We start from the raw sequence: 18,630 nt of genomic DNA, 5'->3' as shown, positions 1-18,630 counted from the left end.
CCAAGTCAAAAACAGTTAAATGACTAATAAACTTGCAAGTGAGTATCCTGAAATAACCTCTTTTACCTTCTTATTGAATGCCTACTTCTCATGTGGTTTGAGTCTCTAATGTCGAGATCCTGCTGACTTCCAGCATGTCTCTAACATATATTAATCGTAATTGTTCCCTAATATTTACTCTTGGGGACAAAGTTATTTCTCATTTTATCGTGGAAGTGAAAGGACTCAGCTGTCAGGTAAATCGGGGGCAGCCTGCCTTTCACAGGACAGAAATTCCTCACTGAAAGAAGGAAAGGAACAAGAGTAGTTGTGTCAGGAACACGGAAACCTTACATCTGTTCGGAGCAGCACAAGCTCAGGCCTGAAAGGCTTCTCTTAGCTTTACCTGCGAAGGGAGCTGCTGGTGGTGCAGACTTGGGAGAAGAGGGGGAGAAAAACGATAGCTCTCAAAGAAGCACTGTTAGTCATCATAAGCAGTCCACTTAAGCTGAAAGAAATTTCAAGCTAGGCAGTCACACCCCATGAAAAGTAAGGTGATATAAGCAGTAGCTACTATGGCCCTTCTCCACATGGTTTGAAATGTCAGCATGTTACAGCAAAACCCAACACTTCAGCTACTGGGAGAGTGAGGAGTTGTGTGTGTTGGCACGAGATCTCAGTCCTGCGTGTGGAGAATTGGACTGGGAGGTACGTAAATAGGTCTGACAACACTTTCCAGGGCTGTACTTTGGAAGTAGCATTCCTTCCTGTTGCGACAGCAGGTACGTTTGCTCTGTGTGACTGAAGAATGGAGTGACGGTTAATGAAGATCTGCACGTAACACGCCACTTCAACATCTAGAGAGCAAACCCAGTTTCCACGAGGTTATTTGATCTCCAGAACGTGCTCCCCGCGGCAGCGCCCTGCCGCCGTTCCTCCTCCAGCGCCAAGCACCCCTCAGCCCTGCGGTAACCCTGCTCAGCGGTGCGGGCGGCCCTCAGGGGACGAGGGGCTGACGGGCCGCCGGCTGCCGGCCGCGCGAGCGCAGCGCCCCAACGGCCGTAACGGCCCCGGCGCGCGCCGTGGCCCCTCCCGCTCCTGACAGAACGGCCCCGCCCGCCGAGCCGCAGCGCAAAGCCGCGGCCGTGATCCTTCCGCGCCCGGCCCTCTCGTTCCCCCCCGCCGCGCCGTCCCGCTCTCCCCTCCCGCTCCGCCGCCGCACGTCTCACCGCGGCGACGCGCTCCGTCCCCGCCGACCCCCTTCCTTCCCGGCCAACCACCCTCACCGGGAGCGGGGACTACTTTTCCCCTCCGCCCGGCGCAGGCGGCGGCGGCGGCGCTGAGGCTGCGCTAGGCGCTAGGCGGGGGGGGGGAGCGCGAGCGAGGGGGGCGGGGGAGAGCAGAGGAGGGGGGAGGGGGCGCTGACAGGGCTCTGCTGAGCCGGGCCCGGCCCGCGCCTGCCGCCGCCTGAGCCCGGCCGCCCGCAGGAGGGAGGGAGGGAAGGAAGGAAGCGAAGAGAGCCATGGCCGAGCCCTCGCCTTCCTCCAGCTCCGGCGGCGCGTCCGTGCCGCTCATTGAATCAGGTAACGCCGGCGGGGCGCGGCGGGAGCCGGCGCCGCTCCCTGCCGCCATCTTCCCGCTGCCGCCGCCGCCGCTCAGCCTCACCCCCCCCACCCCCCCCACCCCGTGTCTCTCTCTCTGTCCCCGTCTCTCCCGCAGAGCTCTACTTCCTCATAGCTCGGTTCCTGACCACCGGGCCCTGCAGGAGAGCGCTGGAGGTGAGTACCGGGGCGCCGCTCGCTCACCTGGGCGCACACGCTCGCTCGGAGCCCTCGGCCGTTCGGTGGCTGCTGCGGAGAGGATTGCAGGGGAGGTGTGAGCGGCCGGTACCCCCATCCCCCGGCCCCTCGGCGGCCGCCTGACAAGCCCCAGCCCCCGGCCTCCCGTCCCCGCTGATGCCTTGTTTTCTCTTTTTCTTTTTTTTTTTTTCCTCTTCTGTTTCCCGTGTCTCCGCAGGTGCTGGTGCAGGAGCTGGAGCAGCACCAGGTCTGTGTGGAATCCCCGCCGGTCTCACCCCTCTCGCTGTAGTAGAAAGCTTCTTAAGTCACTCAAGTTTCTTCCGCTCCCACGTCCCAACTTTTTACCCCTCTCCACACACATTGTTGTGGATGTGATCTCTTCCCTCCTTCCCCTCTAGCTTACTTATCTTTTTCCTTCTCTGTTTAGTTACTTCCTAAACGGTTGGATTGGGAAGGAAATGAGCATTACAGAAGTTACGAAGAATTGGTGAGACTTTTTTTTCTTTAAAAAGCCCTTTTAATTATGATGGTAACGCTGATGTTAAGACGTTTTAACCTTTAAAGCTAGGCCCAAAGCTTTAACTTGCAGATTCATTCCTGTTCTGTTAAGGCACTGGAGTCCCTGTTGGGAAAGGCGTTTGATGTCTTTACATTAGACTAACAAAAACACAAGTGGTGGTTTAAATTGAGGATATTGTTTACATAGCAGAGGTGGAGCTTGGCGTTGTGCATTGGTACATGCCGCTGCCTACAGACGGGCAGGAGCCAATCTGGAGCACGGTTTCATTTCAGAGTTTCGCGAGCAAGTTTGTCAAGCACGTTTTGATTTGACGGTATTTATTTTCTGCTTGGCTTCCTTCATCGGTCCCCTTCAACAGATTAGGAAATGAAATCGCTGTTCAGAAATCAAGGCTTGGCAGTTGTGGTTCCTACGAGTGTGCGCTCTTTCTCTGGCCACTCACTGGTCATAGCTTTGTTTCTAAACATTACAAAGATACGAGTGACCTCTCAATGGCGTGTACTTGAATGCCTTCTGCCGCCGATATTGTTTGCACCAAATGTTTTCTTCCATCCTGTTTCAGAATGGAAAGCTGCTTTTATCTTGGCGTTTTGTTTTACTGCTTCTTAAACTGCAGAATGTATTTGGCAGTTTGAACCTTGTGAAGTGATGGCCTGGTGGTGCCTGGCCGCTGTAGTTCTGTGCTGGTTTATTGTTCTTGGTCGTGTTTTCTTTAGACAAATGTTTATTCACCCCCCACCCCCACCCAGGTTAATGGACTTGACCCTTACCTGTCAGCTTGTGTACTGTTACAGTTAGATCCCCTCCTTGTCCCTCGGGTGTACTTCTTGAACACTTCCGGGTAGTGCTTGTATAGAGAAAGAATGATATTTTGTTTATAACGTTTTCTTAATTATTTAACTGCTGCTTAAAATGATAAACTGGATTCCATTTCTTTTAGTTGTCAGTGTGGTCAGTTGAGCAGATGAGGTCTTAAATTAATGCTTTAAGTCACTAAAAGGCCAAGTCTTGCTAAACAGGAATACTTTCAAGCTCTGACTTGAATTTAGCAGACATGAAAGTAGCATTGAGTTTAAAAGGGCTTTGTCTGTTTTTTGTTTGGTTGTTTGTTTTTTGACCCCGGTTCTTCTGGGACTTCAGGAGTTTTCTGTGTTCATGCATATAAAGTTCTCAAATGAATTCTTTAATGTGTGCCACTTCTACCTCTTTTCCACGTACAATTTACAAGAAGTACGTATGCAGGATAGTTGTATTTCAGAATACTCAAAATTCATCTTCTGAAGCTTTTAGATTCTGCTTTTGAGGGGCTTTGGGAACCTTTTGTCCTGCCTGTCTCACTCTGAATTTGCATTGACTGCAGATAGATAACAATCAAGTGGTACGATTATTTCTTTTCCTTTTTGTTCATCATGGAACTGGAGCAAGAGTTTAAAATAACCATCTTTCCAAAATCTGAGTAAAGCTACTTTTAAAAAGATGCTAGGTTTGGTAAGCATGCTTCTGTAAGTGATTCCCGATGATGGCGTGCAAGCAGAACGGTTTATAATACTTGACATAGATTATGCTGAGCGTTCTGTCCTGAATATCTTGGCTGGTACTACTCTGTGCCAGTTGAAGAGGCAAAATTTAGAAAGAAATGACGAAAAAGTGCATTTTTGTAGTCTTACCAACTAAATTTGTTCTCATAATCAACCGTAACCATTTGTTGAGCTGATTTACTTCAGTATGTTTGGCTGTGTAGTAATGTTAACTGTTTCACTGGTGTTACCAGCCACTCCCCAAAGAATACATCCGATAATCCCGCAAACTTTGTACATTATCTTGGATTTTTATTCTTAAAGCACGTTGGGTTGTGGCTTAAATCATATTGCTCTCAATACTCTGTTTATGTTTGGGCAACTTTTCGTTGAGCAGATCTTACTTGGCAGCGCACGGTATTTTTTTTCCTGCCCTTCTGATTGTGGGATCAGCCTTATCAAGACGTTTCTCATTTATGTTCAGTCACGAGGCTGAGGGAGTAGCATCATGAGCTAGTCCTGCCTGTGTTTTCAACAACATGGGCAAGAGGCCGCATGTCGATGTTGTTGTGGCCCTTTGCCTCTCTTCAATGTCAGGGAATTGCCTCGCTGCTGGAGCAGCAGCACGGCTTCTGGCTCTGGCTGGTTCTTGTGTGGCCCGATCACAGAGTACAGTGACCATGGGTATGTTTGTACCTGCTGATTCAGACCTGCCGCTAGTTTAAATTTATCATCCTCTTGGTTTGGTTTACTCAAGTCTGTAGAAACTCTGTGCATTTAACTTCTGCATTACTGTGATTGACTTCATCGCTAGTTTAGGAGTTCTTCTGACTGACCTCCGGGGCAGGTGGGGGAACCCCAAACCACACATCTGTTCTTGACTGAGGCATCTGAGTGTATGTGGGGAAGTATTTTTTTAGACTGCTAGTTGTAAATAACATGGGATCTCCCCGACTCGACAGGTGATTGTTTTGATCCACTTGGTTTAAGGAAGCATGTCAGTCTTATATTGTGTAGTACTGGTTCTTCAAGGAAACTATACTGTACTCAAACCTACTAGACTGCACTTTACTGAACAAGTACTGTGTGCTGAAGTACTAGTTGCATGAATTCTCATGCTTGATTACAACAAAATTTTCCACGATGCAGAGTTACGAGTGCCTGATTTTTATTAATAAAAAAATAATTGGGTGAGTTAGGCAAAGACAACCTTTGTAGGGTACCACAGAAATGGACACCATATGCATGAATATTGCGGCCTTTCCATAGTAAAATACTGATGTGCAGTAGGTAATTTTACTGAAGGTGTTTTTACTACAGCTCTCCCATTCCTGAAGAGCACTTGCTTAGCTCAGTAGATGAGAGTTTTACAGAATTGCTTTTTTGTAATCTGATTTTGGGTATATTAAACATTGTTTAAATATTTATGTGAATATTGATACTTTTAGATTAATCTGTTCTGGATGTACCATATACATGTTTAAAACTTTAATTTCTGTCAGGTGCTATCCAACAAACATGTGGCTCCAGACCATTTATTACAAATTTGCAAGCGTATTGGCCCGATACTGGATAAAGAGATACCACCCAGCATTTCGAGAGTGAATTCCTTGCTTGGTGCAGGGAGACAGTCCTTGTTACGTACAGCAAAAGGTATGGTTTGTTTATTATTTGAAATGGGTATGGTACATTTTCATAAGTATCTGGTAAAGATTTTTGGATTATTTAAAGGCAGTGAGCTTTCACCAAAGCAACCCACGCTACTCCTGCATTGTGCTTAAGGAACCAAAACAGCAGTGATTTATGTCTTAATAGAGTAACTAAATGCTGATTGTTGTGAAAAGGAAGTTTTAACTTGTATCGCGACAGTTACTGTTACTCTGAGGGCTGAATGTTGCCAGTTTTCAGTGTTAGCGCAATATAGTGAACCATCAGGGGACAGGTGCTACTTCTCTCCCCTCCCCCAGCATTCTGAGTAGTGCGCTGGCCCCTGTGGTTTTTGATTGTGGTTGCTGTTGTACTGTGTTCAGTGCAAATCTGAGGCAGTAAAACCAGTTTTCTGAAAGTTTTCTTGGTTAATGCAAATGGCATCAAAATTAGTACATGCAAATTCTGTACGTATGCAGAAAGAAAGTCCATGTCCATAATTTAAAGGAATGGTTGGCAATACAAAAGCATGTGGTTTATTTGATATTTACAGAATAGATTTTGGCTTAAAATTTCCCTCTTTGAACATTTTGGGAGAGAGGGGCGTGTTCATGTGTTTGTAGAAAGTTTTGTTGGGTAGCTAGATACTACGTTGTGGGACTGGTCTACTGGATGCAGTTGTTTTTCAGTTATCTGTCCTAACTGCTTTAAAGGACGTACACTGATGCGGTGACTGTTTTATCCTTAGAGTTGGGATTGCAGTTATTTCAACATGAGTCAGTCAAAATGACTTTGTGGTAAAGTTAAGAATCACAGAATTGCAAGATTGGAAGGGAGCTCTTGAGATCATCTAGTCTGATAATTTTGTATTAATAAACGTGCTGTATATTTTGCTTGTTTTTTTGTCTTAAATACTTTGTTCTGAAAATGAGTATGAAAATTTCAGATGAAAAGTTAGTTTTGTGCTATGTGAATTGCAGCGGCATCACCATTCAGAAGTAGTTCTAAGCTTGTTCCCTGTCCCACCCCCCCCCCCCCCCCCCCCCCCTTCCCTTTCGTTATTATATCAATTTTTCTCTCCCTTTCTCTGGTGCTGTACTGTTCATCAAAAGTTTGGGGGCTTTCAGTCTTCTGATTTTTTTTTTTAAGTTATTTCAATACTACGTATAAGACCGTCTACAGGTGTATTCACTACCATGTTTTGAAGCCGCAGTTGAACAGCATTTTTAACATGTGCTTGTGACAAACTTCCACTTGATTTTAAAGACTGCAGGAACACTGTTTGGAAGGGCTCTGCATTTGCTGCTCTTCATAGAGGAAGACCTCCTGAAGTTCCTGTAAACTATGGCACACCACCAAATCTCGGTAAGCCTTGTTCAACACCCATCTCTGTTGATATGCGCTTATGAGGTGTATCTTGATACAGGTCTTGCTATGACACTGAAAATTGCACCTCAGCTGGATCTGGAGGCTTATCTGGAGAACTTTGTATGCCTTCAGTGGAGTTAGGTATGGGTACAAAGGCCTGCCCACAGCACTTGTGAGATAGTAGCCTCTAGGTGAGGTCTGTCTCTTTTAATAAAGCCTGTGTATTAAGTAGTTAAACCAACAAGTATGTATTTGTGAATCATTCACCTTTGGATGGAAGGGCTGTCGTACGATTTAACATATAGAAAGCCAAGGGAAAATAAAGATAACATTTAGAACTTCATATTTAGAGGCAGAAGTTTGGATTCAAGTAAGTTTAAAGTACTGTCTTGCTTATACAGATAAAAAAATTGGAAATTCAAAAAAACAACAACCCTGACTTTGTGAAATATGAAAGTCACTCTTAGTAAATCCTTAAGTAATGTATTAATGAAGGTAAATAATGATGTTTTAGAGTAGACTTGTTTTACACGTTAACATGTTAATTCTTTGATTTCTTTGTGTTCTAGTGGAAGTATATCGAGCAAAGCAATTAACTGGATATGCAAAGTTCAGTACTTCGTTTCCAGGAAGTATGTATCAGCACGTAAAGATGCACAGACGGATTCTTGGCCATCTTTCTGCTGTGTATTGTGTTGCATTCGATAGGACTGGACATAGAATATTTACTGTGAGTTGAAATAAATCCGAATCTGAAAATAATCATAGTTGGATGCTAGGAAAAGTACTTTGAAATGCAGGCTATGCTAAAACTCCTCGGAGTGGATATCAATGCTGTTAAAGTAGAGCTGATGAGCTCCATCTCAGTGCTCAAGTGTGACAATTTGGTAAAGTAAAAGGTCAGAAGCATCTAAGAAATAGCTGTACTTCATGTCAGCACCTGACCAGATACTGATGCAGGAGCTTTCTTCGGTGATGTAGTTGTGTGTTCAGCATTTTTCATGTTCTTCATAAAGTGGTAGAAGAGAAATTTGTTTTACAGTCCTTTTTTTGGTCCTTGCCATTACTGTAAGGAATCTCCTCAAATTTAGCCCAAACTTTTTGCTTTATATGGCATAGATCTGTAATCTTGAACCATAATTAAAATTTTATTTCTTAGTGTGGGTCATATGACATTATTTTTGTCAGTTTAATTAGTATACAGAATTTTAAACAGACTTGTAATTTTACCAAGCTCTGAAAAAGCACAGGTTCTTTAAAGAACACCTAAACACCCTGAATGTCTTTTAAACTCCTTGCTGAGCATAATAAATATTTCTTTCTAGGGTTCAGATGACTGTCTGGTAAAGATCTGGTCAACTCATAATGGCAGGTTATTTGCCACATTACGTGGACATTCAGCAGAGATTTCTGATATGGCTGTCAATTATGAGAACACTATGATTGCAGCTGGAAGCTGTGATAAAATGATCAGAGTGTGGTGTCTGAGGACTTGTGCACCAGTTGCTGTCCTCCACGGACACACAGGGTCCATTACCTCATTACAGGTATGTTTTGCATTAATGCTTACATTTTCTGATTGTTGGATACTTTGTGCAGTATTAGAGGTTGTATTGAACAAACAATGCTTGTTTTCTTAATGTAGAACAAAATGGATACTAAAAATGAACATTTGAAAATAAAGCTTCAGGCTTGTAAAATAAACGGTGTATGCAATAATAAAAAAATATGCAACTTGGCCTAGTGCTAACTTTATTTCTTTTAGTAAGTACTGCAGATTCTCTAAGTAAAAATCAGTACTTGCATACAAATCAGCGAGTGGTAAATTTACAGAAGTGCAAGAGGAGTCCATAAGCAGAATTTAGTACTTTGTTTTGTTAATATTGAATGTGAAGTTTTTGGCTCTGACTGAATATACACCTTGGGTGTTCTGGGGTTTTGCTTAGTTATTTTCCTCCTGTCTTACTGTTCATTTGGCACTTCTACCCAGCACCAGCGTGCCAATGTACTGTGAGGACAGCCAGACCACTGGGTGACTAGAGAGGTTTTTAGAAAACTCTTGTGCATGGCTTAAATCTTAAAAAGTCCTCTTGGCCTTGAGGACTATACATGTAACCTAGTTATTTGTGCTTCAGCAGGTAGAAACTCTTAAAATGTGGATAGGTTATAAGAAGCAGCTAGGTCGCGAGACTCAAAGATAAGTTTCGCTTGACAGCATGGTATGGAAGGTTTGAAGGTATTTAAATTGTAGAAAACGTGAAGTCATTTGGGGGAGGGGGCTGGGATTTTTGCACCTGACTTTAGAGTCAGGTGTGGTAGTAGGATTTAGGTTGGTGGGATGCCCTAAGATTAGCTAGCTATCATATTGGTAGGGAAATAACCACTTTTCTTGGTTGCTTACTTATATTGGGAAACACACTTACATGAAAGCCATACATGAATACTGCCATCTGTCCTTGTGTCATTACTTCTTTGAGAGGAAAATTAGTGCCTCATGTTCAGTTTGTGGAGAAAAGTACTTTGTGGTTGCTGTTACTGGGTTAAGAAGTAGTTCACCAATTGTTCTATCTTACTTTTTCACGTCCTAATGCAAGGAACTGATGTTCTGTTTGCCGTGACAGTTGGCATGTGAATGGCAAATAAATTTCACTGCATATGTCTCTGTGGTTTTTACACGACTAAAATTATTTTGGTGTTACCGTGTATATTATTTCTGAACATTTAAATATTGATGCCAAAAATTAAAACCACAAGAGAAACCAACCTATTTAAAAATAGGTTCCTTGCTTCCGTGAAGTTCCTGAATAGTTAATGTAAAGACAGGAATCTATCCTCACTTAGAGACACTGAATAGAAGATGGTAGTGCTGAATCCCCCTGAAGTTAAACTTTATAATTTCATAGATGAACTACATTGATGTTGAAAGACATGTAAAGCCAGTTTGTTAAAATACTTTAAGAGAGTTGTTCCCAGGCAACCACCAAACATTCTACCTGTACTGTTTGAGTTGTTGGAACTGGAGTGACATTGGGTGACGTTCTGGGTGACACTGCGCCCTCCTGGTGTCAGTTCCTGGAGATGTGGTGTGCTGGTTTATGTGGGTGGCTGTTCTGGTCCAGTAGGTCATTCTTACAACTTCGGTGATTGGATATTTGTCTTACTGTCAAAACTATGTAATTTCAAAAGTGCAAAGATGTCTAGTGTAATATGTTAGAAAACAATAAGTTCTGAGGAGTGGCTGAGGGAACTGAGGCTGTTTCATCTGGAGGAGAGGAGGCTGAGGAGAGACCTCATTGCTCTCTGCAGCTATCTGAAAGGAGGCTGTAGCAGGGTGGGGGTCAGTCTCTTCTCCCAAGCAACAAGTGATAGGAGAAGAGGAAATGGCCTCAGATTGTGCCAGGGGAGGTTTAGATTGGAAACAAGGAGACATTTCTTCTCAGAAAGGGTTGTGAAGTATTGGAACAGGCTGCCCAGGGGAGTGGTGAAGCTACCATCCCTGGGGGTATTGAAGAGACATGTGGCGAAGAGGAACATCATTTTTTGGTGGGACTCAGTAGGTCAGGTTGATGGTTGGACTTGATCTTGAAGGCATTTTCCAACTTCAGTGATTCTATTATTTTATGTTGCATATTTAAATTTGAAAGCGTTTTGATACTTGTGCCAGTCCAAAGGTGGCCCTTTGGACTCAGTCTCGTTTAGGGCTTTGTAATTCCTTATTTATCAGGTAAACCAGCAGCTCATTATCCAGATTTGCTGTGTTTCTCAAGACGAACAGGCTTACATGGAAGGCTGAAGAGGGGTTACCTGCCAGCTTTTGCAGTTCAATTAAAAATATATACAACTTCACAGTTTTCTCAAAAAAAAAAAAATGCTGCCTTCAAGAGCAATCTTAATATTTGCAGTTTCTGCTGTATTCATTGTTATTTTTTTCTTTGTTTCTCGCAAAGCACTTGTTTCTTTTATTGTAGTATGCTGTTTTTTTTCTTAATAGTTCTCAGTAAGGCTATAATTGAAATAGATTTATATGGCTGATTGCAGTGGTAGTAGTAATTGATGAACAATTTAATCAACTTGTCATGTAAAGTTTTCTGAAAGGGTGGCTTTGTGCACAGCAATAAAACTGTCTTAAGCGTGTATGAGGGCTTCCTATGAAGTCGTATGTGCTTGGTTACGCATACTCAGGCTATCTCATAACTTAGGCTGTGTTTAATTATAGTATTTAAAAAGAAAGCCTATCTAGTGAAATCTGCTTTCATTTTTTTCCAGTGCTCTGTCTGCTTGTTACTTCTCTGACAAAAATTTTTAGTGAGTGCTTGTGGTTAGTTAAAACTTCCAAAACAAAGCAGCAAGAGAATTGTTATATAATGCAATAATTGGAACATGCGACACAAACTTATTTTTAGAGTATAGGAGGTGTTACTTTTGAAACATTAAAAAATTGTCAGTTATCAACAACTGCTTTAGTTAAAACTTTATCTCAACAGTTTTAGTTAATAATAATGCAATATTTCACATTAGCATTTTTTAAAGATCCTGAAAAGTTCTAAAATATCTGGTTTTGTATGGTTCTGACTTCTGCTTTTTTCCCCCTTCAGTTTAGTCCAATGGTAAAAGGCTCCATGCGTTACATGGTCTCTACGGGTGCAGATGGAACTGTTTGCTTTTGGCAATGGGATACAGATTCCATGAAATTCAAGTATGTAACTGGGTTGCTGATGACATCCTCTTATGCCGTACTTCGATTAAAATAAGTTGGGTGCTTTGGCAAATGTACTTTGGCTTAACTAGCTCAAAAATTTGTTTGTGTGATTAAAAAAACGTTGTGGGAATAATCTATGACATGATTACTTTAAAGCATGATCACTAATTATGTTCTTTACAAACTTGTTATTCTGTTGTCTGGGAAAATTAATTGAGTTTGCTGGATTTTCTGCTTAATGTTGTTCTTAGTAGCTGCTTTGTGAGATTATGGCCATGTCAACTGGAAGAGTATGCACATGACTGGCAGAACAGGAAACCAGTCTTTTAAATCACATTGTGCAGTATTGCAAAACTTGTATTTACTTCTGTAAAATGTTATGAATTTGCCTGGTGTTCTGCAGTAACAAAACCTAGTGGGCCTTATTTGAAGTACCACTGGTGATTTGTAATGCAAAAGCACGAGTTCGGTACCTCGTGGATATGTTTTGGAGGGGATAAATCATACAAATCAAAGGATGAGAGAGAATACATGCTCTTTGGCATGTCATCTTATATTTGCTAGGTAACAACATTTTGCAGGAAGAGTCATAAGCTGCTGGGTGTGTGGGCTTCAAATACCATTTGTGTTGTACAGGAATTTTGAAAAGTAAACCTTTTTGCTCATCCTCCTGCACAAGATGCCCAGATGTTTAAGAAGTACCTGTCATGTAGATGTTCAAAGAAACACACTCTTATGTTCTGAAATTATGTGAAAAGCCAAGTTGTGTGACATGTCCTGTTTCAAGCAACTCTTTCTTTTGTAGCAATCGGCCAGTGAAATTCACAGAGAAGCCTAGACCAGGAGTTCAGATGCTTTGTTCTTCGTTCAGCGTAGGTAAGTCATGCGCAGATTGAATTTAGCACTGTGACTTCTCTTCCTCCATGAGCACATACTATAATACTCTTCTGGTGACAGCTTTAAAATATATAAGAACAGGCACCGTGTACTTTGTATTTGTATATAGGTGTATTGTTAGCCTGGGACGTAATTGTCTTGCCTTAGCTGACGGTGAAGGACTGTGGAACTAAGTAATGCTATTTTCGAACTGCCATTGGTGGTTTGTTGAAGGAAAAGTCAACCTGATGCTTGTTTACTCTTTGCGTGTCTTTGCTGGATTTTTATATTTGACTCCTGATTCTGTGCCAGTTGTATGCAAGGATTGTCATAAAGATCCCTTCTTACTTAAGAATTCATAAATGTATCTCTAAAAGTGCTTCAGTCCTGGCCTTGAAAGTCTCCTTTCATTCTAATCACGTGGGTGACTTTTGTGGGAATGTTTGCTTGTACCAGGCAGCATGAATGTCAGAAGGAACTTGGGAAAAGAAATAAAATGCAACTCGAAGTGTAGCTTGTCAGCTCTTCACAACAAAATGTTTTGGACAAGACTTGCAGGAGCCAAGAAGCAGATGATAATATTTTTGTACCACAGTTAAGCACTGGTCTGCTTATCCTGGTGTACCTGTAATTCCACACAGTTGTGAAGCGATTCTTAGGCCACAAATAACACACATGCTACAGGGAAAGAATCATATAGATAATTCTGATGATGACTAGCTATATTCCTTATAATCTAACACCCGTGTGCACAAGCAGTGGTGGTAGATGTTTCAGCATTCCCCTAGTTACATATTTACAAATATTTGTAACATTGAGCATGACTGTTTGTTTTTACAGTGTCTGAGAAGGCTTTCTAGGCTGAGAGGGGGGATTTCACTCCACATCTGGATGTCAGTGGAAGTTTTTAGTTATTTGAACTAAGGATTTGAGAAATGTGATCTGTTTTAATTTCTTACATGGTGGCTTGATTATTTTTTCACAGGTGGCATGTTTTTAGCAACTGGCAGTACTGACCATGTTATAAGGATGTATTTTTTTGGCTCCGAAACACCTGAGAAAATAGCTGAATTGGAGAGTCATGCTGTAAGTAAGATTTTTTTAAATCTACTGGTTAGTCACTTAAAGCAGTATTAAAGTTGCAAATTAATGTTGTTAGTGAATGTTTAACAATGTTTTTATTGAAAGTATTTTTAGAACTTGCATATATTTCAGCCAGTTATCTCAATGTGACTTGACCATTTTAAAGGGTGTCAGGGATCTCCGATTTTAAAGCATGTGGCTTGCTCAGTTGTTTCCCTTTATGATGTGAGCGTGCCTAGCCACATAGTATATGATGTATACAGGAAGTATATATACTGAGAATATGAATTTCATTATGCAGTTATTTATGATTTGACACCTTTTGTGTTAAATCTTTAATTGGGAATTGAGGTTCTGGAGTTTTCCAGAACCATTACTTTTTTTTCTGTAGCCTAGTCTAGCAGATTCTGCCTTCTAAAGAATCTAAGGGAAACTTGGCTTGCATTCACATGATGAAGTTTGAGTCACTTTTTCTTTTTTTTTTTTTTTTTTTCCAGTACTTGATGCTCAAAGAATCTTTAAGGAATATTTTTTAATGTGTCTTTTATGCAGTTAGTACAGTGAATTTTCCCATGAATAGGACTTGGGTCCTTACATTTGTATAATTTTATGCTTGGATTTTTTTCACTTAACTTGAGCATTTAACTTTGTTTCTTACAGCTGTCACTGTTAATGTATTTCAATCTTGCTCCCCATTGTCATTTTTGAATGTGAACATAAGAATGTAAAATTAATCATTAATACGGTTCTTAGGTTGCTGGATAATGTCATTTACACCTATTTGTATTGCTCTGCTCGTAGGCCAGTGTAGCTTGGTAAGATGATTCTATATTTCATATGAGAAGGCAGCTTTTCTGCCAGGTATATTTTTAACACATGATTTAAAATCTCCTTAGAATTTTGTGCTGTTTAGATGTTCTTTGTGATAGAACATCAGTTAAGACAGTTAATTTTTTTCCACATAGTTTTAGCTTTAATACAGGGAATTTAGATTTAGTTGAACTCTAAAATCTCTTTCAAAGGCAGCTTTTCAAATACTCCCCTTATTTTATTTGCTTTAATATGTTTTTTCTAATACCAAATCTGAGTTTAACCATTTGTTATAGTGATAAGATTTGATCAATGCACATTCTGTCTGTAGAGAAGACTTTCAGCTCTGTAAGATAAACTAATTTGAATGTGGTATTTGCTTTTCCTGTTGTTTTTATTTTGATAAAATAAATACAATCTTATATTTCTTTGAGGAATATGTAAGTAGGAGAGGGGGCAACGGGTTTCTCTAGATTATAATTGGTTTAGGACTAGAAGTATATGTTCAAATGCAAGTTAACTAGCTGCCAAGTTATTAAAGGACAGTTATTTAATCTGTCTATACGTCACATTTAAAAGAAATGTTTTTGTAAAGCTTGCATTTTAAATATAGCATTAATGATTAGTGAGTTCTTGTAAGTCTTTTGGCTTGGCTCAAGCTGTAGTAAAACTGTTAGAAGTTGTACAGTATGCATTTTTCATCATTTCAGATTTTCCTAATCTTAGATTTGTCAAAACCATATTTCATGTTTATAATTTCTAACAAACTGTTTTTCTTACAGGACAAAGTTGACAGCATTCAGTTTTCTAACAGTGGTGATAGGTATGTTAAATATACTCAAATGTAAACAGACAATACATTGCTTTGGAATTAATAATGTGTTTTTATTTTATTTGAATTTAAAGGTCAGGCTTGGACTAATTCAGGAGAGTATAGTTAAGTTGCAGCTGTGCACCTCAGCTTTCTATTGATCTTTTTTAGACAGTCTCTTCGGACTAGTTGAATTTGTACTTATCTGGAGGAATATTGCCACTTCTTAACATATCTGATGCATTTGTGGCTTCATAAACCTCCTTTTCCTTCTCCTTCCCTTTTGGTTTCAACAAGTATTGGATCAAGATATGAAGCAATGAAAATGCAATGCAAATTGTCTAAAATAAGTTTTAATGCTCTTTTTTTTTTCTAGCTTACTATTATTCTTTATGGAAATGAATTCAACAATTTTACAGCTCATCTGGGGGATAAAAAAAAAGTAGTTGTGTAAATTCCATTTGTAAATCTTCATCCATACTTTAAATTCAGAGTAATGTCTTAATTGATCTCTCATTGGCCTATCAGAAATTAAAATAGGGATTTTAGCCTTCAGGGCAGACTTCCATTTGCAACCATCAGTTGCAGCTATATTTTTGTGTCCTTTCTCTTTCTGAAAGCCAAGCATCTATGACTAAGAAGGCTAACAGTCAGTATTCAGCTTAGAAGTTGTAAAAAGAATAAGTTTTTGTGGCTTCATTTTGAGTGTGGTTTTCTGTAATTACTCACCTTTGGTACCATTGTGTTGCACTGATCCCTCTCACTTGCATGGATCAGCTTTGAGGACACCACCCCTGTTGCACTTTTTCGTGGTGACTCTTTCTATGGAATATGTTTAGGATTTTAAAATACTACTAAAGTGAATTCTAGCTAATTAGAACATAGTCATGATATACCCAGGACACAGACTTTTTCTGTGGGAGGTCTTTCTCAGGATTATAAGTCATGGACTAGGGAGGTGATTTGTATGTCTGATAGATTTGGGTTTTTTTTGGTTCCTCTTTTCAGGAACTTCCATTCTTCTATATTGATAGTTCAGCAGTTGATGAAATGGAAACCTGAACTGTGGTTTCCACCTCAATATCTCAGAGAAAACCCCTAGTGGTCTTCTCTTCTGTGCACAGCTATGGGTGAACATCTCAGCTTTTGTTATGCTGACCTGTCCTTTCCTCTACATCAGCATCTGATACTTTGCAGTTTCAGAACAGTTTACTTAAAATACATGCTTAGAGAATTGTAATTGAGAAGGAGTTGAGGATAAAGTTGTGAATTGAGTTTAGCTTTGGAAGTTGCTTCTCTATTTGGAGTGTTTTGACAAGTTGTTCAACTTCAGAAAAACTCTTTAGAATCACAGAATCATCAGCTTGGAAAAGACCTCAGATATCATCAAGTCCAGCTGTTAACCTAGCACTGCCAAGTCTACCACTAAACCATGTCCCTAAGCACCACATCTACAAGTCTTTTAAAGATCTCCAGGGAAGATGACTCCACTGCTCCCTGGGCAGCCTGTTCCAATGCTTCACAACCCTTTACGTTGTGCCAGTCTAAACCTCCCCTGGTGCAACTTGAGGCCATTTCCCTTTGTCCTGTCCCTTCTTGCTTGGGAGTAGAGACTGACCCCCACCCCGCTACAACCTCCTTTGAGGTAGTTGTAGATCAGAGTAAGGTCTCTCCTGAGCCTCATTTTCTCCAGACTAAACAGCCCCAGCTCCCTCAGCTGCTCTTCATAAGACTTGCTGTCTGGACCCTTCACCAGCTTCATTGCCCTTCTCTGGACATACTCCAGCACCTCGATGTCCTTCTTGTAGTGGGGGGCCCCCAAGTGAAGCAATATTCAAGGTGCAGCCTCACCAGAGCTGAGTACAGAGAACAATCACTTCCCTGGTCCTGCTGGCCGTGCTATTTCTGATACAGGCCAGGATGCTGTTGGCCTTCTTGGCCACCTGAGCATACCACTGGCTCGTGTTCAGCCAGCTATTGACCAGCACCCCCAGGTCCCTTTCCACTGGGCAGCTTTCCAGCCTCTATTTCCTCAGCCTGTAGCATTGCATGGGGTTGTTGCGCTCCAAGTGCAGGACCTGGCACTTGGCCTTATTGAACCTCATACAATTGGCCTCAGCCCGTCATCCAGCCTATCCAGCTCCCTCTGCAGAACCTTGCTATCCTCGAGCAGATCGACACTCCTGTCTAACTTGGTGTTGTCTGCAGAGTTACTGAGGGAGCACTTGATCCCCTCATCCAGATCTTTGACAAACATATTGCATTGAATCCATCCCAGTGCTGAGCCCTGGGGGGCTTTCCTGGGCTTCTGGAAAGAAACCTAATAACAGGTAACTGTAAAGAGCTCTCATGCATAAATCGAAGATACGACTTTTACCGGTGTTTCGTTGTGATATTTTAAGTTGTAGCATCGTGTACCTCTGAAAATACTTTAAAACAAAATCTTTTAACTATCTTTTAATACTTCTTCAAGGTTCATAAGTGGCAGTAGAGATGGAACAGCTCGGATCTGGCGTTTTGAACAAGCAGAATGGAGGAGTATTTTGTTGGATATGTCTGATCGATTACCAGGGTAGGTGAAGTGTTGCCTTGTTTTAATCTGTTGTGTGAGGTCAGAAGGTTTGGAGAACTATGAAGCACACTTACAAATTAGAACTTAACAGTGTTATGATCGGGTGGTGTGGTCTCTGGAGGGTGAAACGTCTGTTCAGTGTTGTAGTAACTTGTTAAATTATTGTCTATGCTTGCATAAAAATATGCATTCAAATGTATAGCTTTCAAATGTACACTGAACCAGATTAATTACAGGCCTGCATTTGTTAAGGCAAAAAGTTAACAGAAAATGCAGTAGGACTTTTCTGTAGCTGGCCTTCAGCCAGACATCTGATATGGTATCAGAGGAGGAACTTATTAAACTTATAAAAATAATATATTTGATAAGCTTTTTCTAGGAGAGGTGATGAAAGATAATAGGTGGATTTCATCAAGGACTGATCTTGCCAACTATTTTCATTGACTGTTTGCAGTTTTAAAAAGCATATTAATGAAGTATGCTGGTGGCACGCAGTTTGAATAGTATCCTTACAGATGAAGATCGGGATATTACACAGCACTGAATAAACCTGAAGGGTGGATGAAAGCTCAGTCACCTTTTGTAGAGACTAATTTGGAGGTGATTAGATTGGGGGGGTGGATACCTAGGTTTTACTAGGTGATTGGGGGATAAATGTAAGTGGTTTTGGTAGAAATAGAGTTATTAGTATTTGAGACTTGACTGGCATCTTCCTGGCATAGTAGGTAAAATTATAGTTGTGTATGATTGAGAGAGTCTTTGTAAGGTGGGCTACTTAGTTGATGCGGAATGTAAATATTCTGTGTGAAAGTATGTTTTAAAGACAGCCTATTCCTTCAGGTAATTAAGATGCTGAGAGGAACTGCCTGGTATCCTATACATGTGGTTTGGTGAGAAAAATAAGGAAATAATAGTTTGCCTGATTGTTAACACTGAAAAATAGGTTATT

General features: G+C 41.0%; 1 protein-coding gene across 4 annotated transcripts in view; it reads left to right on the top strand.

Annotated features, from left to right (window-relative positions):
• Positions 1-1,368: 1,368 nt before the first annotated feature.
• The window catches only part of BRWD1 (bromodomain and WD repeat domain containing 1), a 59,491-nt gene continuing 42,229 nt past the window's right edge, over positions 1,369-18,630 (top strand). For 2 of the 4 annotated variants that reach the window (XM_066978892.1, XM_066978890.1), the window contains exons 1-13: positions 1,372-1,562; positions 1,699-1,757; positions 1,996-2,025; positions 2,206-2,265; positions 5,318-5,468; positions 6,729-6,827; positions 7,400-7,560; positions 8,156-8,377; positions 11,426-11,526; positions 12,335-12,405; positions 13,391-13,491; positions 15,081-15,121; positions 17,583-17,681. In XM_066978892.1, coding sequence (XP_066834993.1) covers positions 1,502-1,562; positions 1,699-1,757; positions 1,996-2,025; positions 2,206-2,265; positions 5,318-5,468; positions 6,729-6,827; positions 7,400-7,560; positions 8,156-8,377; positions 11,426-11,526; positions 12,335-12,405; positions 13,391-13,491; positions 15,081-15,121; positions 17,583-17,681 — 1,256 coding nt within the window. In that variant the 5' untranslated portion in view covers positions 1,372-1,501. Of the gene's footprint in view, positions 1,563-1,698; positions 1,758-1,995; positions 2,026-2,205; positions 2,266-5,317; positions 5,469-6,728; positions 6,828-7,399; positions 7,561-8,155; positions 8,378-9,841; positions 9,949-11,425; positions 11,527-12,334; positions 12,406-13,390; positions 13,492-15,080; positions 15,122-17,582; positions 17,682-18,630 lie in introns of those variants that run through there. The other 2 variants (XR_010825514.1, XM_066978901.1) reach the window with 2 other exon arrangements.

The sequence above is a fragment of the Anser cygnoides genome, chromosome 1, assembly GCF_040182565.1.
Source record: "Anser cygnoides isolate HZ-2024a breed goose chromosome 1, Taihu_goose_T2T_genome, whole genome shotgun sequence".
NCBI classification, from domain to species: Eukaryota; Metazoa; Chordata; class Aves; order Anseriformes; family Anatidae; genus Anser; species Anser cygnoides.
This window is presented reverse-complemented; position numbering and strand designations above follow the sequence as displayed.